At 64.4% G+C, this 24,239-nt stretch overlaps 2 protein-coding genes across 7 annotated transcripts in view; one reads left to right on the top strand and one right to left on the bottom strand.

Annotated features, from left to right (window-relative positions):
• Nucleotides 1-15,263, top strand: part of RARA (retinoic acid receptor alpha) — a 43,164-nt gene extending 27,901 nt beyond the window's left edge. For 5 of the 6 annotated variants that reach the window (XM_045836454.1, XM_045836452.1, XM_045836453.1 and 2 more), the window contains exons 3-9: nt 7,374-7,522; nt 8,850-8,991; nt 10,856-11,016; nt 11,248-11,424; nt 12,744-12,948; nt 13,675-13,833; nt 14,640-15,263. In XM_045836454.1, the coding sequence (XP_045692410.1) occupies nt 7,374-7,522; nt 8,850-8,991; nt 10,856-11,016; nt 11,248-11,424; nt 12,744-12,948; nt 13,675-13,833; nt 14,640-14,857 (1,211 nt within the window). In that variant the 3' untranslated portion in view covers nt 14,858-15,263. Of the gene's footprint in view, nt 1-1,503; nt 2,211-7,373; nt 7,523-8,849; nt 8,992-10,855; nt 11,017-11,247; nt 11,425-12,743; nt 12,949-13,674; nt 13,834-14,639 lie in introns of those variants that run through there. The other variant, XM_045836457.1, reaches the window with a different exon arrangement.
• Nucleotides 15,264-18,581: 3,318 nt separating this feature from the next.
• GJD3 (gap junction protein delta 3) lies at nt 18,582-22,260 on the bottom strand. Its single transcript, XM_045835636.1, has 3 exons — nt 22,176-22,260; nt 21,636-21,789; nt 18,582-20,893 (listed from the first exon to the last, which is right to left on the bottom strand). Exon 3 carries the CDS (start codon nt 20,887-20,889, stop codon nt 20,002-20,004), a length of 888 nt encoding a protein of 295 aa, XP_045691592.1. The 5' UTR covers nt 20,890-20,893; nt 21,636-21,789; nt 22,176-22,260; the 3' UTR covers nt 18,582-20,001.
• Nucleotides 22,261-24,239: the final 1,979 nt, after the last annotated feature.

Here is a 24,239-nt window from a genome sequence, read left to right on the forward strand (position 1 = left end):
ATCACAGTTTCACACACACACACACACACACAAATATTTGCTTAATGGCTGCTGGCCCATAAGGTCTGCAAGGGCAGGTTTGCCAGAGTGTCGAGGTAGGAGGTGTTCTAAAATACTACCCCCCCCCTTAAATTGGCCTGGCACGGTAGGAATATGGGCTTTGATGTCAGAAACTTCAAATGCACTGCCCTTTATTAGCAGTGTGATCTTGGACAACCCCCGGAGCCTTGATGTAAAATAGGAATAGTGCCTGCTTTTCTCTTGGAGATCCCGTTAGGGTTCAATAATACACATGTTAAGAATCTGGCTTCTAGAAGAACATCCTTGGGAAGCATGTAAATTCCTACCCCCTTTCGGAATCGGGGAGCTCCGCTGCCAGGGTCAAAAGGAGTCGTAGGATCCACTCTCCTCCAGGGGCATCCCCTGCTTCAGGGACCCACCCAACCTAGGCCTTTCTTCCAATGAACAGGCATCTCGAGGACTTCCAGGAGGAAGTGGTCAGTTGTAAGGGACCAGCCGGTCCTTTGATCTCTCCAGGGCTGGACTGTGCGGTGGGGGTGCCGATCCTGGTTCCGCGGCTGGGAGACACCCTGGGCGGGGCTTTGCTCACCGGAAGCACGCAGAGCGTGGGGAGGGGAGCCCCGGCTGCGCGCGTCTTTGCCGAAGCACCCGCGCTGCAGCGTCGGGTTCCGGCGGGCGGGCGGCCAGTCACACATGATGTCACAGACAATGACACAAGCCGGGTGTCTCAATCCGACGCAGCGCCTGAGCTGCACAATGTCACACCCGGGACACCCGGCACGCCGCGTCCGTGGCGCTAACACTTGGCCGCACGCACCCCTGCCCTTCACCTCCCGCGGCGTCTCTCTGTGCCAACGGGGAAGCTGGCCCAGCCCGGCTGGGCAGGGGGCCGGCAGGCGAGCCCCACGGGCGGGCTGGCGAGCGGGTGATGTCACGGGCAGCGGTGGGTGGGTCACCCGGAGGTGAGGCGCCGCCAGGCGAGTTCAGCGAGAGTTCAGCCGCATTGCATTAGGCAAATGAGGCCCGGGCTGGGTGGGGGTGTGTTAGGGGAGGACACCGGGACCACCCCTCTCCTCCTAGCACCAACACTTCCCCCGCCTGGCAGCGCCGGTTCCGGGACTGACCAAGCCACGGGGGAGGCTGGGAGCCGGAACTGGGTTGGGGGAAACGTCCGCCCCTCTTCCGTCCTGACCTTCGCGCGCAGCCCCCTCCTCTCCCCGTGCCTGGCCTCCGGCCGCGCTCCGCGCGCTCCTCCTCCAGAGCCTTTTCCCTTCCGTCTCCTCTTCTCTCCTCCCCCTTCCCGGGCTCCCCCCACTCGCGCGTCCACATCCCGCCCCTCGGTCTCAGTCCCGGCGCTTCTCCGGCTGCAGCCGGTCCAGCGGGGAAAGGGTTAAGCCTGGGGGTGGCGCCTGAACGGGATGGGGCGGAGGAAAGGGGGTGGAACCGCAGGCGCGCGGGGCTCCGGTTGGGGGTGGGGGGCGGCGGCGCGCACCGCCCGAGCCCCAGCGCCGGGCCTGGCGGAGGCGGGGCCGCGCGGGGTCCCCGCCCCCACCCGGTGTCCTCGCCCGGGAGAAGCCCGGGAGCCCCGGCGGGGAGGAGGAAGTGCTCGGCGAGCCCCCGCCTCCCGCGTTGATCCCGCCCCCGCCCGGCGCTCTCGGGGAGCCGCGGGACTCAGCCTCGGACACCATGAGACTCGAGACGGGAGACCCCTCGAGGTGAAGCCGCCGAGTTCCGGGGCTCGGCCGGGCGTTCCCCGGGGAAGCCGAGGGACCCCCCTCGCCCCGCGCCACACACAACTTCCCCGCTTTTCACCTGGGATTGGCGGAGCAGCGGCTGACTTAAACGGGAACGCGGGATTCCGGGCAGAGGGCGGCCGCCCGCCCGGGTCGCCAGTCGGGGCGGGGGGGTGGGGGGACGTGCCCCTCGCCCCCAGCTGCTCTCCTCGGATGGCGCCTCCGGCTGAGTGAGGGAGGCGACGCTCACGACTTCCCCGCCTGGACCTCTTGTCTTTGCCGAGAAGATGTATGAGAGTGTAGAAGTGGGGGGGCTCACCCCCACCCCCAACCCCTTCCTGGTGGTGGATTTTTATAACCAGAACCGGGCCTGTTTGCTCCCAGAGAAGGGGCTGCCGGCCCCGGGTCCCTACTCTACCCCGCTCCGGACTCCGCTTTGGAATGGCTCAAACCACTGTAGGTACCAGCCACCCTCTCCTATTGTATAGGGTGAGGGTGGGGGTGGGGGTGGGCGGTGGGGCTTCCGAACCTACCGGGGGATGCGAGCCTGGGGGCGTGGTGGGGGCTCGTCTCTCCCCTTCACCTCCCCTTGTTTTCTCTTGCTGGAGCCGCGGTCCCCTTGCTGCACAACTGGAGGAACCACAGGCATTATTGCTGTTACATTAGGGCTGAGAAACTTTGGGGCTTCCTCCCTGCAGGAAACATTTGTTCATTTATCCTTACACTTCTTGGAGGGAAAAGGAAGTCCCTTGCCCCACTTTCTATGATCTTGCTTGGCATCCACGAGCTTCACAGCAGAGTGGTCCTTTCTCGCATCCCGGAGGGTGGGGTAAAGGTCCCGTTTGCGGGCTTGTCTGCCCTGAGGAGGAGAGGCCTCCTCCCCAGATCCTCGCCCTTGCCCTTGTGTCCTTAGAGTGGGTGTCCGGGGAGCGCAGGATGTCTTTGGTGTTGGCAGCGGGGTGTGGCAGGAAGGGGCAACTTCATCACACACCCCTCTGCCCTGGGAAGCGACCTGTCCATCCTGGGGAGGGGCACCTGTCCATCTGGGTGTCGTCCTGGCCCTGGACACTTGGCTGGCATCTTGGAGGCTAATGTCCAGGAATGGAGGGGAGAGCTGCTCTGGCGGGAAGAACCCTCCTCCCCCTAACCCTAACCCGGGTTGTTCTCTGGGGGATGAGTGTGTTTTTTTTTTTTACCAGTCTGGGGCTTCTGTGGAAATGGATACTCCCCCCCCCCCGCCGCCACCCAGCCGTGTCCTTTTGTTACCCTGTGTTCACTTGGGGACAGGGGCAGGTGCTGGGCCGTTCCTTCCTAAGAGGGGCACTGAGGAGAACCCTGGAGTCCTGGCGGCCTGCTCCCCTTCTGTCCTCACTGTCCCCTGCCTGGGTTCAGGCTCCTCTGGTGGGGGAGGGGCTCAGTGCGCTGTGGGAGCTGTGAGGGGGGCGGTGCACTTCGGGGCGTGTTCACACCCAGCCTTGCCCGCCGGTACCTGGGTGGGAGAGCGCGCTGGCTCTCCGCCTGGGGGTTATTGTTACCAGGCTCCGGTTTCTTCCCCGCTCCCTCAGGGCTCCACTCTTCCCCAGAGCTTCGCCCACCCTCCAGAACCTGCGGTCTCCCTGTCGCCAGCCAGGGAGGAGGGTTGGGGCGGGTCTCCTGGGGCCTGGCAGATTGGAGAGGGTTGAGGGCAGCCCCCAGCCCCTTAGCTGTAGGAGGAGAGACGGAGAGACACCCCACCACTGCCCCTCCCAGAGCCACCTTAACCCCAGTCTTTGCTTTTGTCCTGTCCCCTGACCTTTGCCTCCCAGGGGGGCGGGTAGGCTGGGAGGCTGCAGACAGTGGGAGGGACCGAGGTGTGAGCTTAGGTTGACTTTGGCAGAAACGGAGGGGTGAGGGCTGTGACACCAGGACCTTCTATCCCCCCCTCCCCACCCCCTGCAGTGGATAATTGGGACAGGGCTTCCCTGGCCACCCCCTCCACCACCGTGGCTGCCTTTTCCAGACGGGGGTGAAGCAGGGATGGGAGACCTTGAGCTGCAGCCGTGTCTCCTCCTTTGCCCATGAGGGCAGCTCGGCTCTTTCTGGCCCCAAGGGGAAGGGGGAGGAGCGTGGAGTCCCACAGGCCTCTGAGTCCCCGGGTTTGGTGAGGCCGGCTGGTGAGGCCGGCCGTGGGGAAGTGGAGGCGGTCCCCCACACACTGTCTGGGCCCATAGTCTGTGTAGGTGTCTGTGTGTTTTTGGGTGGGGTGCAGTGGGCTCAGCCCCCAAGGCTGTGAGCCCCCCCCGGGGGGGGCAGTTCCTGAGGCACTGGAAGACTTGGAGGCCAGAGAGGGGACTAGACCTCGTCTAGAGCATTCAGGGTTGCTGGCGCCTTGGCGTGTGTGCAGGTCCTCTGGTGACAGGCCGCTGCAGCCCCTCACAGAGTTCTCCACTCCTGCCTCCCTCTCCCGAGGTGGAAAGAGACAGCGGGCTGGGTTTGGGAAGAGACCTCCTCGGTCCTACACAGCCCTGGGGACGTTGTCATCCTCCCCGGAGCTCCCATTTGGGGGCACCAGAGGACAAGGGGTACACAGGATGTGGTTCCCCATCTGTCCCCAACCAATCTCCGCTGCGCACGCTTCTGCCCCGCTCCCAGACGTCCAAGAATGTGAAGCACGTGGCCCCCCGTACTGGGGGGAGGAGGAAAGATGCTTATCGGCGGCCACTGGGCCAGGGGCCTTCTTCCGCTGCTGCCGAGCTGCACCCGAGCGGCACCCGAGCCACCCCCTCCCACCCCTGGGAGGCAGGGCAGTGCTGAGGGCCCTGCGCCCCCTTCCCGTCCCTCCCCGGGGGCTGCAAGGGGAGCTGCAGAGGAGCGGGCGCCAGCTGGATCGGGAGGGGAGCCGCTGGCCGGGGGCCCGGCTGATTTCCTGCTGATCTCCTCCAGGAAACCGGCCCCTTGTGCGCGCCCGCGAACGGCTCTGGGGCGTGGGGAATCCAGCGCGCTCTACGCCTCCTGCCCGACCGGAGGGGAGTGGGGGAGGGGCACCCTGGCAGCGCCGGAGGGGACCCAGGCTTCCTGGGCCGGTGCCAGCCCCGCGCCGGGCGCTGGAACTTTGAGCCGAGAAGGTGTGGTGCTTCTCCTGCCCAGGTCTTTCTGCAGGAAGAGGAGAGATTTGTGGGCTGGGGCCTCTGGGGCGGGAGGTGAGCGGGGAGGGGCCGGGCCACAGCAGTCCTTTCCCCACGGGTGGTGCCGGCAGAGTCGAAGCTGTGCCCTTAACTCTTGCAGAGGCTGTGAGGGCCCCAGAGTGCCTCCTGTCTTCCCCAGCTGCTGGCTGGAGGCCTGAGGTGGGGACTGGGCCCCACTCTGGGCCCAAAGGGCACAGGGGGAAACCTCCGCCCTGTTCCCTGGGTGACAGGTGGGATGTGCCCGAGGTGGGGGTGCAGACCGCCTTATAGCCTCCAAGGCTGGCAGCCAGCACTGCCTCGTGGGGGGAGCCTCAGCCCAAACTGTAGCCCCCACATTGGGGAATCCCCCCATCCTAGCAAACACTTCTAAAACACACATTCTTTCAGTCCATAAACATGCTCTGGACTTTGCCTGGGCTCCAGATTTCTGCAGGCATTTGCCCCGCTAGTCTGACTCTGACCTTGGAGCTGTCTGTCCCTCTGTCTGTCCCTCATCCTGGTATCCCGTGTGTCTCCTCATGCCCGCCTCCCCCTTCCCCCACTGTGTACCCCAAAGCTCCCGGGTCCTGTTCTCCCTCTCCAGTCTGGTCCGTTTTGGAGGTGGGGCCTTGGGGAGGCTAGCGCAGGGCAAAGGGCTGATGGGGAGGGCAGGGGAGGGGAGAGGAGACAGGTCAGTGCCTCATCCTCTGCTTGTCGGAGCCCGGACTGGGATTCGAGGCCACAGGCCCCCCCCACGCCTGTGTCCTTGACGCCCCACCCCACCCAGTGCAGTCTGGATTGTCTATTGTTACTTCTTTTACGTCTTGGAAAAAGTTAGCGCGACAAAGGGCCCCTTTGTCACCCACCCCTCTGCCTCCTGGCCTCACCCAGGCCCCCCAACCCTGCCCCCCAAAGCAGCTGTTCTCAGGCCTCTCGCCTGTCTGATTGGCCTCTGGGAGAGTGGGGGGGGGGCCGGAGCGAGCAGTTTCGTGTTGGGGTAAGGGGGGGGCCGGGGCTGGGGGCAGGGAAGAGGCCGGGGGGGGGGCGCCCACTGCCCCTCTGCTGTGGGCTGGTCTCTGGGCAGTCCTGGGGGGTGGGGACACAGTGGTGCTGGCCGGCCAGGCTGGCGGGGGGAGTGGTGTCCAGGCCCTGAGAGGAGCTGGGGGGAGCCCTGCCAAGGGGGTTGCCCCGGCGGCCTGTGGCGTGTTCGCAGGTAAGGGGGGGTGGTAGCATGCAGCTCCCCCCAGGACCAGGTGCTGCTTTTCTTGGTTCCTTGGATTTGGGGGCCGTGTGACTCATGGCTATAAGGTGCTCGGGCCAGGAGCTGTGGGCCCTTTTGAATGCCAGAAGGTTGAGTGCTGGCGTTTGGGGTGAGACCAGGCAGGGTTCTGGGGGGTGGGAGGAGGTAGGGACCCACCCCCTGGGGAGGCCTGCGTGGTGCTCTGTGTCCTTGGCCAAGGCAACTGGGCAGGGGCTTCAGGAGGGTGCGGGTGGCCCTTTGGGGGTCTGGGTGCCGTGACCACAGTCCTCCATCCAGCACATTCGCCCCCAGCTGCCCAGGCATAGGGCACAGACACCCTGCCCCCTCCCAGCCCCCCAGCCCAGTCCTGTTCTGCCTGGGGTGGCGGGCACGGAGCCAGGCGCTGGGGAGGGCTTGGCTAGCGAGGGCCGCCCTGCTGGCCGGGTCGGCCCTCCTGGTTGCCCTCTTGGAGCTGAATCACAGGAGGCGAGGGGGGCAGTAACCCGGACATGGTATTGAGGCCAGACAGACAGCGCATTGATGGGAACAGACCCCCATTGTCATGCTGCTGCCCCCAGACTGGGCACCCAGAGGAAGGGGCTTCCGGGGCCCATAGGGACTCCTCTCCCTGTCTGCAGGCGGGGGCCCCCTTGCTTATCAGGGAGTCCCCATGCTGCTTTGCCCCAGCATTTGCAACTTTTCTGTGCACACCCTGCCCCGCGTCCCCGGCCAGGGGATTGTTTGGGTGGAGGAGGGGCTGTGGCTGCTGTCAGGGAGGGGAGGGGGGAGCGGAAGCTGAGGGGGTGGGGGAGTGGCCGGCTTTGAATATCCTGTTGACCCCAGTTTCCTCTGCCCCCAGCCTGTGTCCTCGTCCCTCCCTCCTCCCGGGCCTTAACCCCTTCCTCCCTGGGGGAGGCGGTTCCAGGCCGCCTCCCACCCCCACGGCCCGGTAGAGGCACCCACCCCCCCCCCCCCCCCCCGTCTGCAGGCACATCCATACGAGTGTGACAGTGTATCCTCTGGTCTCTGGGTGTAAAGGTGGGGTCCTGGGACAGCAGATGGGGGTGCCGATGGCTTCACGGGCAACCTCATTCCCCAGGCCTGGCTGGGACCGTGTTCCTGCCCCCAGGCTGGGAGGCTGGGCGGGGCTCCTGGGAGGGGCCCAGAGGCGAGTGGGCAGGTGTGAAGGGCAGCAGCATGGGTCTCTAACCGCCCCTCCCTCTGCTCTCTCTCTAGCCATCGAGACCCAGAGCAGCAGTTCCGAAGAGATAGTGCCCAGCCCCCCCTCGCCGCCCCCCCTCCCCCGCATCTACAAGCCTTGCTTCGTCTGCCAGGACAAATCCTCCGGCTACCACTATGGGGTCAGCGCCTGTGAGGGCTGCAAGGTGAGTCGCGTCCTCGGGAGACACGGTCCGGATGAGATTGATGGGATGTCCCCACTGCCGCGTCCTGGGAGTCTGCTGGTGGGGGTGGGGGGAGTGTCCCCAGGCTGTTGCCCGTGTGCCTGCGGGGGAGGCGGCAGCAGCCTGGGAGGAGAGGAGGCCTCAGATGAGCAGGGCGCCCCCAGAGCGGAGAGGTCCCCTCCTGCTGGAGCTCCTTTCCCGTCTCCATCCTCCAGCTGGCAGGGCGTGAGCCTGCGCCGCCACCGCTGCCCAGGTTGCCATGGTGAGCTGGCTGTCGGCAGGCTCTTGGCTGGGGACCCAGGAGGCCTGCCCCCGGTGGCCCTGCCTGAACCTCCCCAGGGCCGCCTGGCAGGAGGCGGTTGGGGCAGGCGCCTTGCCTTGACCACCCCCCCCCCCCAACAGACGCCCCGGCCGGGTTTCCCTCGACCACGTCAGGCTCCCTCCATCCGGGTCACAGATGTGCTTGCCACCTTCCTGGTGGCTGCGGGCACGGCCCCCTCTCCTCCTCATCTCCCAGGGCCGGGGCCTCTGTACCTGTTCCTTCCCCAGAGGCTGGGGCTCAGAGCCCGTCCGGTCTGGGGACTTGGGGCTCCAGATGGCCCCTCAGCCTGGGCTGGCTGTTCCCAGGTGTGGGGCCAAGATCAAGGGCAAAGCAGAAGGCCTCTGTGTGTGTGTGTGTGTGTGTGTGTGTGTGTGTGCGCACGCGCCTGCCTGCCCTGACTGGGTGTCCCCGGTCTGTCCCTGGCCTGTCAGCCTGTCTGTGGCCGGCCTGTGCGTGGAGCCCCCCCCCACCGGCCCCAGCCCCCTGGGATGGGTCCAGGCGCACCTCCCTGGCTCGTGGCCGGTGTCCTGCTGCTTGTTCCCGGGAGGGCGTGTGTCCTCACCCCCTCGGCCAGCCCGTGCACGTCCCTGCCCGACCTCTCCCTGCCCAGCCTTCTCGCCCTGCTCCGGGTCCGGGGCTGTGGGCTCCAGAGTTCTGCGTCTCTCCTGTCTCGCCTCTTCTCCTCCTTGTCCTGACACGCTGGCGGCCCTGCCGCCCTTTTCCCAGGGAGGGAGGAGCGGGTGTGTGGGTGCGGGTCGGGGGAAGACCTCTGCTGCCCACTGTGTGGAGGCAGGTGCTGGGGCTCCTTTGGGAGAACCCACGTAGGTGGGCCCTTCTCCCTCCTCACCTAGCCTGCTCAGGTGGGTCATGGCCAGAGGCTCGGGGCAGCAGCGGCCTGGCCTTCCGCACCCCCGGGGCCAAGGCCTCGGGCGGGGGTGGCCCCCGCCGCGGGCGTGGCTGACCTGTCTCCCTCCCCCCCACACTCAGGGCTTCTTCCGCCGCAGCATCCAGAAGAACATGGTGTACACGTGTCACCGGGACAAGAACTGCATCATCAACAAGGTGACCCGCAACCGCTGCCAGTACTGCCGGCTGCAGAAGTGCTTCGAAGTGGGCATGTCCAAGGAGTGTGAGTGCCGGCCGGGCCCCGGGGTGCTCCTGAAGGCCGGGGGGTGGGGTTGGGGTGTGGGTGCAGGGATGTGAGCTTGCATACCTGTGCTGTGGTGTGTGGGCTCGCGGTTAAGGATGGTTTCTGTATAGACAGACAGACGGTCTGTCTGTGCATCTAGCTGGCCGTGTGTCCGCATGCAGACAGCCGTTGTTGTTGGCACGTGGCTGGCTGTGTGTGATGGGCACACACGTGTGCCTGTGTGTCTGCCTCAGGCCTGCTGGCTTCCAGGCCCTGGCTGGCCTTGGGGCCGGCCTCAGAGGCACCCCCAGGTCCGTTTGGGGTGCGTATCATAGGGAAGGGCCTGCACTGGGCGCTGCCAGTTGGGTGTGTTTGTGTGTGTGCATGAGTGTGCACACTCGTGTGTGCACCGGGGGGAGGGGACGGCTGGCACAGGGATGTGAACGCCATTGTCCGGTGGTGACGCCTGGGCTCCCGAGTTGGAGGAGAGAACTGGGGCTTCTCAGATCCCGGAGGGGCGGGGGTTTCCAGTTTGGGCTCAGCTGAGGCTGGATGGAGGAGGAGGGAGGGCTGGACAGGGAGACCCTCTTGTGTTGAATCATGGATGTTGCCGTGGTGACCGGTGATTGATGATGTCAGAGATAAATGACGCTGACAGACGCCTCCTTGTCTGCGTGGCCGTTGCCATGGAGCCCGAGCCTTGGGGGATGGGGTGGGGGAGGGGGCTGCAGGACCCCCTAGCCCTTTGTGGGTTGGGCAGTGGAAGAAGAAAGTGGGAAAGAGCTGTGGGGGACCAGGGAGCCCCAGACAGGAGAGAAGGGGTCCTGCACCGCCCCGCCACCTCCTGCCACAGGAGGCACAGGCTGCCTTGTTAGGGACCCAGGAAGTGGCGGCTCCTCCAGGCTACAGAGTGGGTGACCACTTGGGACCCTCAGGGCCCAGCACTTCCTTCTCCCTCCGCTTCTGCCACCTTCCACTCCCGGAAGGGCCAGGGTGGGGACCCCTCCCCTCCCACCGCTATCACCCCCTTTCGCCGGCTCCCTCCTCCTCTGGTTGCTCTGTGCCCCGGAGCTGAGCAGCTGCCATTTCAATAGAATTAAAGCTTCCGAATGATAAACGTCTTGTCACAGCTGCAATTTTCTCTTCCCAAATTATCCCCCCACTCTCCCTCTCCCTCTCCCCGCTCTCCCTTGCACTTTATTGAATTTGCAGAATCGACATGAGTGATCTCCAAATTATGCCAGGGCCCCCCCACCCGCTGCCCCCTCCTGGGGCCCCTGCCCCCACCCTCTCTTCCTCCAGCCTCGGCAGCCGCCACCACTGGCCCTGTGAGTGATTGTGTGTCTGGGATAATCGGCTAGTAACGACCCCATCGCTTCTTTAAAGCCGAGTGGTGTGTGCGGCTCAGCGCCCCTGGTGATTTGTCAGCTCCCCAAGCTAATGGGCCGAGAGATTCTCCCGTCAGGCCCCCCGTTCTCAGGATGGGGAGCCCGGCACCACCCCTGCCCGAGGAGAGGAGCTGCTTCCTCTTCCCCCGGGGAGGCTGCTGCCAGGAGGGCCGAGGGCCAGGGGCAGCTGCGCGTTCCTCCTGGAAGCAGGGGGTGGGGGGGCAGAGCACGGACGTGGGACACTCTGGCTTCCAGACCGGGACCCCGCCAGGCCCCAGGAGTGGGTGTGTGGGACCACAGGCTCGGGGGCTGGGGTCCTGGGCAGGACCTGGGGTCCGTGTCAGGTGGGCACAGCGCGGTGGGCCACAGGCGGACGCTTTCTGCAGCCAGCGGCGCCGGTGGCGGGAGCTCGGGCTGGGGGCGGGCCGCTGCCTGCGCCTGCCCGCCCCCTGACCACCGGCCTCTGCCCTCCACAGCTGTGAGGAACGACCGGAACAAGAAGAAGAAGGAGGCGCCCAAGCCCGAGTGCTCCGAGAGCTACGCGCTGACGCCCGAGGTCGGGGAGCTCATCGAGAAGGTGCGCAAGGCGCACCAGGAGACCTTCCCGGCCCTCTGCCAGCTGGGCAAATACACTACGGTACGGCCCCCACCCCCGGCCCGGCGGGCGGGCGGGTGGGCGGGCACTCGGGCGCCCCTTCTCCGCCAGGCTGGCTCCTCCTCGCCCCGGCCCCGGCCTGCACGTCCTCCCTTGTCCCTCCTCGCCCTCCTCCCGCCTCCTCTTCTCGAGCCGCTCGCGGGAAGGGGCTGGCGGGGCCAGGCCAGGAGGGGGCGCCGTGAGCAGAGGGCCTCACTCTCCCCGTCCTCTCAGAACAACAGCTCGGAACAGCGTGTCTCCCTGGACATCGACCTCTGGGACAAGTTCAGCGAACTCTCCACCAAGTGCATCATCAAGACCGTGGAGTTCGCCAAGCAGCTGCCGGGCTTCACCACGCTCACCATCGCCGACCAGATCACCCTTCTCAAGGCCGCCTGCCTGGACATCCTGGTGAGGGTCTGCGCCCCGCCCCCCCGCTTGGGCACCGCCCCGCGTCTGCGGAGGACGCCCCGCCGCCCACGTAGCCACCGTCCCAAACACCTGTCTGCACTGGACCTGGCCCGATGCCCCGCCCACCCAGGCGCCCACGTTTCCTCTCTCCGTGTGTCATTTGTCCGCTTGTCTGCCTGTCTGCCTGGCCCCCCGGCCGGCCCCTCAGCACCCGGCTGTTCACTAGGGGACCCACTTACCTGCACACGCACCCGTCCACCCTCACCCCGTCTTTCCGTTAAGCCTTCCATCCAGCCACGCGTCTTCCCGTCTGTTCGGTTGTAATAAAGACTCACCCGGGTCCCTGTGTGGCGAGGCCTCGAGCCGGGTGTCAGGAACAGAGGCGAACACCACGCTGTCGCCTTTCTCAAAAACCTTCCGTTTTTGGGAGCGACATAGGTAAACAGAGGCAGCGGACTGGGATACGTGCTGGCTGGCGATGGCGAGAGCTGACCTCCCTCCCCGCAGACGAGGGGCCACAAGGCGGGGCTCAGGGGAGGGGCCTGGAGGAGAGGGCGTCGCAGGCTGTGGAAGGAGCGTGGGGGGGGCGCCTCGAACCCAGGGCAGGGTTCGAAGGGCTTGCTGCTCTGAGTCCAGCTGGGGCCGGGAGATGGGTGGGGCTGGAGGGTGGGCTGGACTGCAGGCTGGATTGGGGACCGTGGCGGCTGCCAAAGCCTCCATTGGTGAGGACTCTTCTCCCTGGCATCCTGACGGGCTCGGCCCTCGCAGCCACCTGCAGGGCGGGGCGCGTGGGCTGTGACTTCCAGGGAGGGGGGGCGGGGGCAGCGTGTGCTGCTGTCTGCAGGCCGCCGCCCACCCCCACGTGCTGGCTGCAGGAGGCAGGATGAGGGTTTGGCACGGTGGAAGCTGATGCACGCTTACTGAGCTCCTGTTGTGTGCCTCGTCCTGCGGACATGAATCCGCCGTGCTAGTCTAGTTTCTAGAGGATTCTGAATTCTCCGCACGGAGACAGGAGGCTGACCGTGAACCAGACCAATACAGAAGCCGCCTGCCGTGTGTGGCTGTTTAAACTTACGTTAATTAACATTTAACTCCCGCTCAGTCCCTTAGTTGCACCTTAGGGTGGTTTCAGTGTCCAGCGGCCACGCTGGCCGCTGTGCTGGGCGTTGCAGATGCAGAATGTTGTCGTTACTGTGGGCGAGGCGCTGGGCCGCAGCGGGCCGGCTGGCTGCCAGGTGGTCCTGTGGGGGCAGATGCTGGGGCTGGCAGCGCCGGGGGGACAGGCTGAGTCCCTTAACTCGCGCCTCCTCTGCACCCAGATCCTGCGGATCTGCACGAGGTACACGCCCGAGCAGGACACGATGACCTTCTCGGACGGGCTGACCCTGAACCGGACCCAGATGCACAATGCTGGCTTCGGCCCCCTCACGGACCTGGTCTTCGCCTTCGCCAACCAGCTGCTGCCCCTGGAGATGGACGACGCTGAGACCGGGCTGCTCAGCGCCATCTGCCTCATCTGTGGAGGTGGGCGGGCTGGTGCCGGGTCCCGGGCCAGGCCCCGGGTGGTGGTGGTGGCAGTGGAGCCCCCTCACCGGGATGTCCGAGGGTCACCAGATCAGAAAAGGACCTTGGCCCCTGTCAGGTCCTGCTTAGAGGGGGAAACTGAGTCCCAGAGGGCAGGAGCCCGCCTGTGACCACACAACAAGGTTGTGGCAGGGGGGACCTGAACTCTCGGTCCCCACCTGGTTGGACCACCCAAGTTCAAGTCCTGGCCAGCTTTGACCTTAAGTGAGTTGCCAAACTTCTCTGAGCCCCCAATTCCGTAAAACAAGACAGTAACGGTCCCCCCTCGTAAAGTCGATGGGCCGATGGAGGTGGTCGTTAATAAAGGTGCGGAGCCCAGAGTAGGGCCCAGTGAGTGTTGGCCGCTGCTGCCATGTTCGTGTTTCGAGTTCTGCAGCGTCCTGCCAGTGTCCGTAATGGGGGGCGTGGGAGACCTGCCCGGGCATCTTCCATCTGCTTGAGGTTGGCACTGCTTGTGTTCAGGGGTCCCAGCCCCGTGAACTGGGCGGTGAGGGCTGGCTTTGGGCAGTCTGCATCCTAAAGCACACAGACACTCTCCACTGCCCTGTGTGGGGAGGCCCAGCTTGTGGCCTGGGCAGGTGCGCCCCCCTGTGGCCAAGGCTGGGAGTGCAGCGATGGTCCTAGCTTCACCAGAGCACCTGCTCAGAGGCACCTCTGCTTCCCCAGACCGGCAGGACCTGGAGCAACCAGACAGGGTGGACATGCTGCAGGAGCCGCTGCTGGAGGCGCTGAAGGTCTATGTGCGGAAACGGAGGCCCAGCCGCCCCCACATGTTCCCCAAGATGCTGATGAAGATCACGGACCTGCGAAGCATCAGTGCTAAGGGTGAGGCTCCCACACCTGGAGGGAGGCCGGCCCCGTGTCCCTGCCGGGGCTGGGTCCCAGCGGCTGGCCCAGGACCCAGGCCGGGTCCCTCACATCTGAGCCAACATCTTGTGTCTTTGTGCCCAGGATGACACCCGACTTGTCAGGACCCAAGCTGTCCCTATATGTGTCTAGGCCAAGGTCCCCCGAGACCCCACCATGCCCAGGCGACCCGTCTGTGAGCGCCTCTTGTCCCCTGCGCATGGTGGTTACGGGCATAGCCCTGGGACCAGACGGTGTAAGTGTGTGTCCGTGAGCAGCTCACTCAGCAGCTCTGAACCCTTCTGAGCGGTGAGGAGGGTGCTGGTGTTTGTAGCAGGGGAAGCCGTGACACACAGCACTTAGGAAGGACCCCGTGTCAGACCAGGTGGTGTGACCCCAGAGCCCGTGTTCACAACCGCCTTCCCACTGCCCCTTGGACTTGGGGACTTAAGAGAGCTGCTCACAACCGTGGCTGGGTGACTCAGTCGGTTGGAGATCAGTCCAGTACCCCAAGGTTGTAGGTTCGATCCCCAGTCAGGGCACATACATGCAAGAATGGACCAGTGAATGCATCAATAAGTGGAACAATAAGGCAATCTCTCTCTCAGTTTAAGACAGAGGGAGATACTGTGTCAAAGAGGTCAAAGAGCCAAGCCCCCAGTGCAGTGTGTGGCAGGTGCTGATCACCCACCGGCTGTGCCCGCCCTCCTGGCCACGCTCGCCTGCAGGGCTTGCAGGGCCGGGGGTGGGCGTGCATGCTGACCTCTGCCCCTCCTCTCCTGCAGGGGCTGAGCGGGTGATCACGCTGAAGATGGAGATCCCGGGCTCCATGCCACCTCTCATCCAGGAGATGCTGGAGAACTCAGAGGGCCTGGACACGCTGGGCGGACAGCCCGGGGGTGGCGGGCGGGAGGGGGGTGGCCTGGCCCCCCCGCCCCGCAGCTGCAGCCCCAGCCTCAGCCCCAGCTCGAACAGAAGCAGCCCGGCCACCCACTCCCCGTGACCGCCTGCGCCCCACAGACGTAGCCCTTGCTCCTCGCCCGGCTTTTCTCTGCCTTTCTACCAACCACGCGACCCCAGCCAGCCCTGCCCCCTCCCTGTCCTCCTCAGGACAGGAGGGAGGAGGTGGCCACTCATTGGACAGAGGCCCGGTGCTACGGACTGTTACTCTGTGGCCTGGGCTGACATCAGGGGCAAGGTCACGAACTGAGTGAGGACCCCTGGTCTTGGGTCTCAGGATGGGGCCTGGGGGCCTTGTGTTCATCGAGACACCTCTCTGCCCGCCTCGCCGCATCTTCATCACCAGCAAACGCCAGGACCTGGCTCCCCCATCCCCGGAACGCGCAAGCCATTGCCTCCTGGTTGGGGAGCCCCCCTTGCCTCAGTTGGTGACGGAGGGGGTGGGCCGGGGGTGGGGGCTCCCCCTGTACATACCTGCCATACCAACCCCCCGGGTATTCTCGCTGGTTTTGTTTTTATTTTAATTTTTTTTTTTTGGTTTTGATTTTTTAAATAAGAATTTTCATTTTAAGCACATTTATACTGAAGGAATCTGTGCTGTGTATTTGGGGGAGCTGGATCCAGAGCTGGGGGGGGTGGGCCCTGGGGGAGGGCAGTGGCTCCAAGGGGCCCCCACTCTCTCCGCGTCCCTGTGTCCCCCGGCCTTCTCCCTGGCCTTTCTCTCCTGTTTCCTCTTTAAAACTGTGAAGTACTAACTTTCCGAGGCCTGCCCTCCCCTCCTTTGTGTGGGGGCAGGCAGCCAGCCCCCTTCTCCTTCTGCCTAACCACTGGTTCCGGGCAACTCCGGCAGCCCCCGCAGGAGGGCGCCCTCCACCGGAGGTGGGCCGGGGCCAAGCAAGGGGCCCTCAGTACACATTGAGCGTTTCCCTGCCCCGTGTGCCTGGCTGAGCCGCCCACTCCGCATCGGGGCCCACGTGACCTAAGCCCTCCAGCCCCCACTTCGAAGGGGCAGGCCTAGGGGCCTGAGCTGTCCCTGCCCCCAGCCTCACAGCCACCAGCACCACCCACAGGACCCCCGGACACCCCCAGGCCGACAGACAAGCTTGGCCCCAGCTCCTCCATTTCCCTGGCCTGCTCCCAACCCCCACCCCACACCCGTGCCCCTCCTTGCCCCGCAGGACGGGCCTAAGGGGGCGGTTCCCTCCCCTGCACCCCTGGGCTGGGGGAGCCGGCTCTGCCCTGCCCCCTGTGCCCCAGGGTTGGGGTCTCATCCCCCAGAGCCCGCTGGTGCACCTGTTACTGTTGGACTTTCCACTGAGATCTACTGGATAAAAAATTAAAATTATATTTATTCTACACACGCCTCAGCTGTGCTGCCTCGCCGCCTTCTCGCAGTGTCTGGGCAAGGGGCTGGGGCCGAGGGGTTGCGCAGAGCACCGTGGCCCGCCCTGTGCTGTGGTCCGGAGACCCCATGGCAGGAGACAGGCCTGCTTTCGGGGAGCCCCACTCTGGAGGGGGTGGAGGGAGAGGGAGAGAACCCCCTGCCTTCAGAGACTCCACAGTGGGAGGGAAGGTACAGCCCCAGCTCCCCAGGAGTCCCAGTGTGGGAGAAGCAGCCGGCCCTGCCCTCGGAGGGTTCCTAGCCCTTGGGAACCTGGAGGTGGGGTCTGGGGGTCATTTGATAGTAGAGTTCTATTTGGGGGGTGAACACAGACTTGATCTTCATGGCACAGTGGTGGTTGGCCCGGGGTCCTGGATCCCACGCACATGGCGACCTTATAAGAACACAGGGTTGGGGCACAAGCCGAGGCCAGTCCCCCATCCCTCTGCCCTCCTCTTCCCGCCCCGAAGGTCTGTGAGCAGGAAGCCCAGAGCACAGCTTGCAGGGGAGCCTGGGTGCTCCTGGTTAGGAGGGTGGAGTGCGGCAGCCTTCGAGGGTCCTCAGAGACCCAAAGTGTCCACCCCTCACACTGCACCTCAAGGCTCAGAGAGGGCAGTGCCCTTGTCCAGGGCCACACAGCACATTAGTAGCAGATGGAAAACCAGTACTCAGGGCTCCCACCTCTCAGCCAGGCTTCTCTCCTGGGTCGCTGAAGCCCTAGAAGAAGCGTCAGATACCGCAGTATTGGGGCGTCTGGGGAGGTGGCGGCGGAGGCTGCGCTGGGAAGAGTTAGCAGCGGCGCTGCGCGGGAAAGGGTGTCCTCCGCGGCGGTCCGCCCGCCGTTTCTACAACCACCGCCAGGTGGCGCCAATTCCTCGCTTATCTCACCCTCCGGCCCTGGCTGACAGCGGCTCTCTTCCCTTAACAAACATTTTCTCACACTTTCTTTGTGAACCCGAAATGAAAGGTAGCACAGATACGTATACCATATGCTATCGCACTGTATCGTAGAGGAGAAACGAAGGGTAAGTGCTATGAATTTCAATATGTAAATACCTGGGCACAGCCACAAGGCAGATACGACGTCGCCCCGCGTTTGCTTCTGCTTTTAATGAGCTCGTTTGGATTTAAAGAAGTCAGGGGGTCAGAAGCTATTGTGCACGTGAAGCGCAAGGAAGTTGAAGAGTATGGTTGGATGTTGAAACAAAAACTAACAGTGCGTAGCAAAACCGTGCAAAACAAAAGACCCCCAAATGAACCCTGAATGGTTTACATGTGAAACAGGCTTTCACCACGTAAAGGTGCAGCGGGACATTCTGAAGTCGCGCAGGACGATTCTTTAGTGTGGGAGGACCTTGTGGCAGTCTTAGTCCCCGCTCGCCAGATGCCAGCAGGCCCCCCTCGTGTGGGTAGTGGTCCATACATTTTACAAAGTGCTCCCCTCGGGGCAATACCTTGGCCGTGGGGACCCTCCAGGGCTTGACGAGATCTCCCACCGCGGTACGCAGCTCACGGCTGTAGAGCCGAGTTTCTGAACCGCAGCACAGTCTGGGCCCAGGAATTCTTCCCGTGCATTACAGGGCGTTCAGCAACGTCCCTGGCCTTTGCCCACTAGAAGCTAGTTGCGCCTCCCACCCAGCCGTGACTGCCAATATGTCCGCAGGCTTTGTCGAGTGCCCCCCAGTGGAGACGCGCTGGGGTGCCGTCTGACATCATCCAGGGCTGACGTGTGCTTTGCGTGGCGCCAGGCCCCGTCCTCCATGCGGAGACTGACCCATGGGTGGTGACTGGGATACATCTGGGGTAGGGCAGTGATGGGGTCTTGCTTGGGCAAACAGGATCTCAAGGAAGGGGAATTGAACCAGGCCTGGGAGAAGGCTAGGAAGGCTTCCTGGAAGAGGTGCCCCCTCCCAGCTGAAGCTCTAAGGGGAAGAATTAGCTAGGTAGGATGCAGAAGTGATACACAGCTTCACATAATCGAAAACTGTCTCCAGCTCTGTATTCTGACCGTTTTCAGGTTTTGGTTGGAATGGTGGAGGAGGTGAGGCTGTACAGGTTGGGACAGGTCAGATCAGGCCAGCTGAGGAGCTGGACTTGATGCTGAGGTGGTGGGAGCGAAGGCTGGGAGTGAAGGGAAGGGTTCAGACTGGCACTGCGGGGCAGGAGCGGAGGCAGTGGGAGTGCCCTGGGCCGCTGGTGACCAGGCTGACCCAGGGCAGCCTCTGAGGGTTGCACAAGGGCGGTCAAGGGGAGGCAATGCTGACATGGTAATGGGTGGACCCAGTGGCTGATGGGATGGGGAAGGCGGGCAGAGGATGGGCCGAGGCAACAGCGGGCATAGGTGGTGGCACCGGTGGGTGGAGACACTAGAAACTGAGAGGAGAACTAGGAAAGTTGAGGTTATTGCGCGCCTGCCTGTGAACCAAAGGGTCGCTGGTTCAATTCCCAGTCAGGGCATGTGCCTGGGTTGCGGGCCAGGTCCCCAATAGGGGGCGCGCCAGAGGCAACCACACATTTAATGTTTCTCTCCCTCTCTTTCTCCCTTCCCCTCTCTAAAAGAATAAAATCTTTTTTAAAAAAGAAAGTTGTGGTTGCATTTGGGGTGCTAGTGACCCCCACCTTCCCTGTGCCTCACCCCACTCCACCCCAGCCACACTGGCATCCCTGCTGGCCTCAGACACCCCCAGAGTACTCCTGAGCCTCAGGGCCTTTGCACTGGCCACTCCCTCCAACTGGAATGCTCTTCCTGGCCACAACTTCCTGGCCAGCCCCTTGCTACCTGCTGTTACGTGTCACTGATCAAGGATGTCACTCCCTCTCCCCTTACCTTGGCCTGGGGGCACATCCTGTGTTTATCATCTGCCTTCCCCACCAGAATGTAAGCTCTGCGAAGGCAGGTTTCGTTTGCCATAGTAGACCATCACCTGGGTCCGCTCCGCTCCGCACGGTGGCGGCACCCACATGTGGCACCTGAGTCTTCGCCTGTGGCCGGTCCGGCCTGAGCCAAGTGCGAAATCCACACAGGGTCCCCAAGACAGCGCAAAGAATCTAAACTATCTCCTTGGTACTTTTTATACGGATGATGTGCCGGCATCTTTGGTTGTATTGGCTTACAGAAAATTTATTGCTAAATTAATTCCACCTGTTTCCTTCTACTTCTTTTAAGATTTTTTAAATTTTTATTTTTAGAGAGAAGGGGAGGGAAGGAGAAAGAAAGGGAGAGAAACATCAATGTGTGGTTGCTTCCCCACTAGGAACCTAGCCTGCAACCCTGGCACCTGCGGGTGTGGATGGCGCTCACGCGCCCTGCAGACAGACCAGGGTGGCGGGCCCCTGCCCTGCCCCCCTCCCTGCGTGGGTGCCCTCGTGGGCAGAGACGGTCCCTCCCTGGGATGCCCCTGCAGGTCGGGAGCTCACGGAGCTCACACAGGACACACGCATGCCCACACAGGGTGTGTGCTGGGATGCTGGTGTCACAGTTGTTTCTGTCCTCGGTGAGACAACTTTCCCTCCGCTCTCACCGACCACTGTCAGCCTCCTGCCCTGTACCTCCTCCCCCGCCCGCCTCCTTCCTTCCCACCTGGGACGCGGCATCCCCACCGGCCTCGGTTCATTCGGTGCCCCGGACGCTGGGCGCACGAGGGACGTGCGAAGGAGAGCTGCCCCGGGGACCTGCCAGCGCGTGCCTTCTGCCCAGGCAGCGTCCTGGGAGCAAATCCAGCACAAGCCACTGCCTGCTTGCTTCTGCGGTGCGGGCCGCGGTGGCGGGGTTGGGGCTCTGACCTCACCCTCGGTCCGAGGCAGCTCTAGATGGCCAGGTCCTGGCGGACCGTGGCCAGTGACACCTTGCTGCGGCCGCTGCCACCCTCGCTGTCGCCGGCCGGTGCCCGGTGCGCATAGGCGGGCGGGGCGTAGGGGTCGGGCCCGGGCCGCCTGGAGGGCAGGGCTGGCGGCGGCGGCGGCGGCGGCGGGAGCAGCTTCTGGGCCTCCTCGTGCGCCCGGTTGCAGCGGTTGTCGCGCTCGGCCGCTGGGCGCGGGCGGCCCTTCCAGAGCAGGTGGCTCAGCTCGGCCACGCTGAGCAGGGCCGAGAGCAGCCCCACGGCGAAGTAGAAGACCACGAAGACGGTCTTCTCGGTGGGCCGGCTCACGAAGCAGTCCACGGTGTGCGGGCAGGGCGGGCCGCTGCACTCGAAGTGCGGGGCCACGCGGAAGCCGTAGAGCAGCGTCTGGCCGGCCAGGAAGGCCAGCTCGGCCAGCAGGCGCAGCGCCACGCTGAGCAGGTAGCAGCGGCGCGCGCGACGGGCGCGCAGGGCGCAGGGCGGGCACGGGCCCTCCGGGAGGCCCCGCGCGCACGGCGTCCCCTTCTCCGCGGCCGCGCCTCCCGGCTCCTTGCTGGCCTGGTGCATGGAGTAGATGACGAAGAGCACCGGCGGCGCCGAGAGCAGCAGGATGTGGAAGAGCCAGAAGCGGTAGTGGGAGACCGGGAAGGCGCGGTCGTAGCAGGTCTGGCGACAGCCCGGCTGCAGCGTGTTGCACACGAACTCCTCCTGCTCGTCCTCGAACACCGCGCCGCCCACGGTGGCCAGCACCAGGATGCGGAAGATCAGCATGACCACCAGCCACAGGCGGCCCACCAGCGGCGACTGCAGCTGCACCGCGTCGAGCAGCGAGCCGAGGAATGCCCACTCCCCCATGACGCTGGGGACGAAGGGTGTGGGTCAGAGGCCGCAGTCGGCGCCCCCACCCGTCCACGCCCACCGGGATGGGGTCCGTTAGACCTCCTCTAACTTCAGGGTGAGTCCGGGGTCAGGGTGGCAGGCAGTTTGTGGGAAGAAGGGAGTTAGCAAGGGGGCAGAGGGGTTAGGTGCTTCTCCACTATGGGTGTCTGTCTCCCTGGGCCTGATGGGTGCTGGGGAGGAGCCACACCCTGGTGCTTTAGCCTGACACCCATGGGTGGCTTTGTTGGACCCTGTGCTCCTCCAGAGCCCAGCTCCCTCGGAGGGGAGCCTGGAGGTCAGCCGGGCCGCCCCTGACGGCCTTTGGAGAAGCAGAAGCTGTCTGCACCCTACGTGCTGTTCTCCACGGGGGAGAATGGTGTCTCCAGACCCAGTCTGGTGCACCTGGGACAGGCGGGCGCCCAGCCGACCCAGCGGGACGCCACCTCTTTCTCTCTCTGCCCTTTTTGCTGCAGCGAGTTTCTCTCTGAGTTGTGGGGCGACACAAAAGTAGCCCCACTTCTGTGACTCTGTCGGGACCCTTTGCCCTGGGTGTCCCCTGCCATCCGACCCCAGCAAGGCAAGAATGCGGCCCAGTCCTCTCCCCTCTCCTCCCGGCGCCCCACGACTTCCAGTCGCCCACATCTCCCGAGAGCCTCCCCCGCACACCCACACGGGCCCCGCGGGCTCCCGGGGCCCCCAGACCCGCGGTCGGCCCCACTCACCCGTGGCCGGAGCTGAGGTGCTAGACTTGAGAGAGGGATCTTGGGAGATGGCTGGGACCTGCTCCTCCTGGTCCCTCTTTCATTTTCCCTTTCAGATTTGGCCGGGATGGGTGACAGGACAGGATGGCCGAGAGGGGCCAGCTCTCCCCCCGCTCTTAAAGGGACAGAGTGACCCTGTTGGCTGGGTCTTCCCTTGGGAACAGACACAGGGCCACGCCCCTTACCGGGCTCTGCCGCCCCTCCCTCTTCCTCCCTCCCCCCCATCCCATCCCCATCCCCATCCCACAGCTGGGTCTCCATCCGGAAATGGGGGAGGGGGCTAACCAGAGCTGCACCCTTTATTGAGAGAACCCCATGGAAGCCAGTCCCCCCAGTGGGCTCCCCCAGACCGGAGGGCCTAGGTCCTCGGTCAGCGGACTGTCCGTCCCCTTGGAAGGCCACCTGCAGGGCCGGAGGCAGGTTCGGTGCCGGTGCCGGGGGCACTGGTGTCCTGAGAGGCAGCCAGCACCTGGTAGCTGGGCTTCCACCTCTGCTGCTGACCTTGGACGAGTCCCTGGGCCCTTCTGGGACAGTCTGCTGTCACCTGAGCTTGTCACCTGAGGTGGCCGGGCCAGCCAACCCCGTTTCCTTTCAGTCCTCCGTCTCGGTGGGGAGATCCCCACGGAGCTACAGAGACCCACAGCAAACACGTGCCCCCAAAACTCCACGTCGAGAAAACATCCAGGTGTTGAGAGTGGCTGGCTTTGGTGGTTAAATGAAAGCTTCTACTTCCTTCCTGCTTCCCGTAATTTCCAGACTTACTACAATGAGCGTGTTATTTATAGCGTGGGGAATGGAGGAAAGGCCTGTTTCTCCCACCAGGCTCTGAACTGGATCCCCTCCCACGGCTCTGGGTGGCAGGAGAAGCTGTCCCTTGGAATGGCCCGTGGTGACCTGAGCAGCCGGGGGGGGACACTGTGCCTTTCTAGGGGTTGGCTCAACCGGCCGCCGTCCCCTTCCCTCGCGGATGCAGCGGCTCGGGGCCAGGCCCTGTCGCACCAGCGCAGAGCGCATCACACCAGTGAGAGGACTTGGGGGTGGGGGGCAGCTGGGCCCCAGGGGCTCACTCGCCCGCAGTCACGCAGCCCGTGAAGAGCAGGTCCCAGCCCCACCCCTGACCCTGCGGTTCGTACTCTTCAGCCCATCATGGAGCTGTCCTCCGTCCAGCCTGGCTGGCCTTCCCAGGTGGCGTCCAGGGCCCGGCAGTCCCTGGGGCGTGGGCCGGGCTGACGGGCGTAGGTACTGGAGGTGGGCCATGCCCACCCCTTCCTGAGTGGGGAGGGTGCCAGGACTCAGTTGCTCAGGGTCGTTTCCTCTCTGCTTCAGCCACGGGGGCCTGGGTAGTTTTCCGTGTTGATCGGGGCCCGGCCTGGTGTCAGGAAGGGTGGGAGAGGTGCCCGGCATCCCCACTGGCTCGGGGGCCCGGCCCAGCCTGGAAAACCCCCCGGTCCACTCTTTGCACCCTCGTGCAGGGTTCCCTTGGGGGTGGGCTTGGGTGGGCAGACACGGCCCTGGATGGAGTCCAATGGAAACCACATGTGGGGGCCCCACATCCCCAAAACAGGAAGGGGGTGGGGGCACCACAGACCTCCTCAGCCCCGACCTCCTCCTGTGTCGGGCAAAGCTGCTCTCTGACCTCTGACCTCCCTCCACAGCCATGGGGGCTCAGGGCCACACCTCCCCTCCCCTGACTATCCAGGGGTGGTCCCTGCCCTGTCCCGTGTTCCCTGCTGGGTCGGGCCACTGGCTCAGCCTGGAAAAACCCCAGCAGAGCTGTCTGCCTGCAGGGGGAGGGAGGTGGCAGAGGTGGTGGGCTAGGGCGGGGCAGGGGGTGGAGAGCCCGTGGCCCCCCTGCAGCGTCCCCGGCCCCTGATGCCACGGGGCCAGACACAGGAGACGCTGCAATCTCGGGGGCCCGTCCTCCTCCCCAGATAGCGCCGTCCAGCCTGGGGGGAGGTGTCGCTGATGCTAAGCAGGGCTGGCGGCACGTGGCTCCATTCCTGGCCGCACTTGAGGTCCGGGGCTGGGCTGGGGGGGCGCGTCCTGCCCGGCCGCACAGTCAGTCTCTGTCCCAGACACCTCGCCCCACCCCCTCTGGCTGGCGTGGAGCCCCTTCCCGCGTCCGTCACACACGGACGGACACACAGGTGAGCACGTCATTGTCTGCACCCACTAAGTGACATCATGGGACACAACTGTTTTTCCTGTGTCCCTCTAACGTGTTCAGGTCTTTATAGAAATGATGCCTTTTAGTGCGGCATCCACTGGCCACCCTAACTGGAATTTAACCTCCTGCTTCCTATCCCTTTTCTCAGCTTTAGTTTCTTTGCACTGTTCGCTACATAACATACTTTTCTTATTTATCCTGCGTAGCATCCATCTCTCCCATTAGCACGTCAGCTCCGAGACGGCAGGGTTTTTTGGTGCTTTATTCCCCGTCCTGCCTCCAGCACCTAGAACAGTTCCCGGCATGCAGTAGATGCTCAATAAATATCTGTCAGGTGGATGAATGGATGAAGTGGGGTGGGTGCCGACCTCCTTTGCCTCAAGAGGAGGAGAACGCCA

The sequence above is a fragment of the Phyllostomus hastatus genome, unplaced genomic scaffold (assembly GCF_019186645.2).
Source record: "Phyllostomus hastatus isolate PE091 unplaced genomic scaffold, TTU_PhHast_1.1 phas_contig_210, whole genome shotgun sequence".
NCBI classification, from domain to species: Eukaryota; Metazoa; Chordata; class Mammalia; order Chiroptera; family Phyllostomidae; genus Phyllostomus; species Phyllostomus hastatus.

Coding starts and splice junctions, on each gene's coding strand:
- GJD3 (XM_045835636.1), bottom strand. CDS start 20,889: ATGGGGGAGTGGGCATTCCTCGGCTCGCTGCTCGACGCGGTGCAGCTG.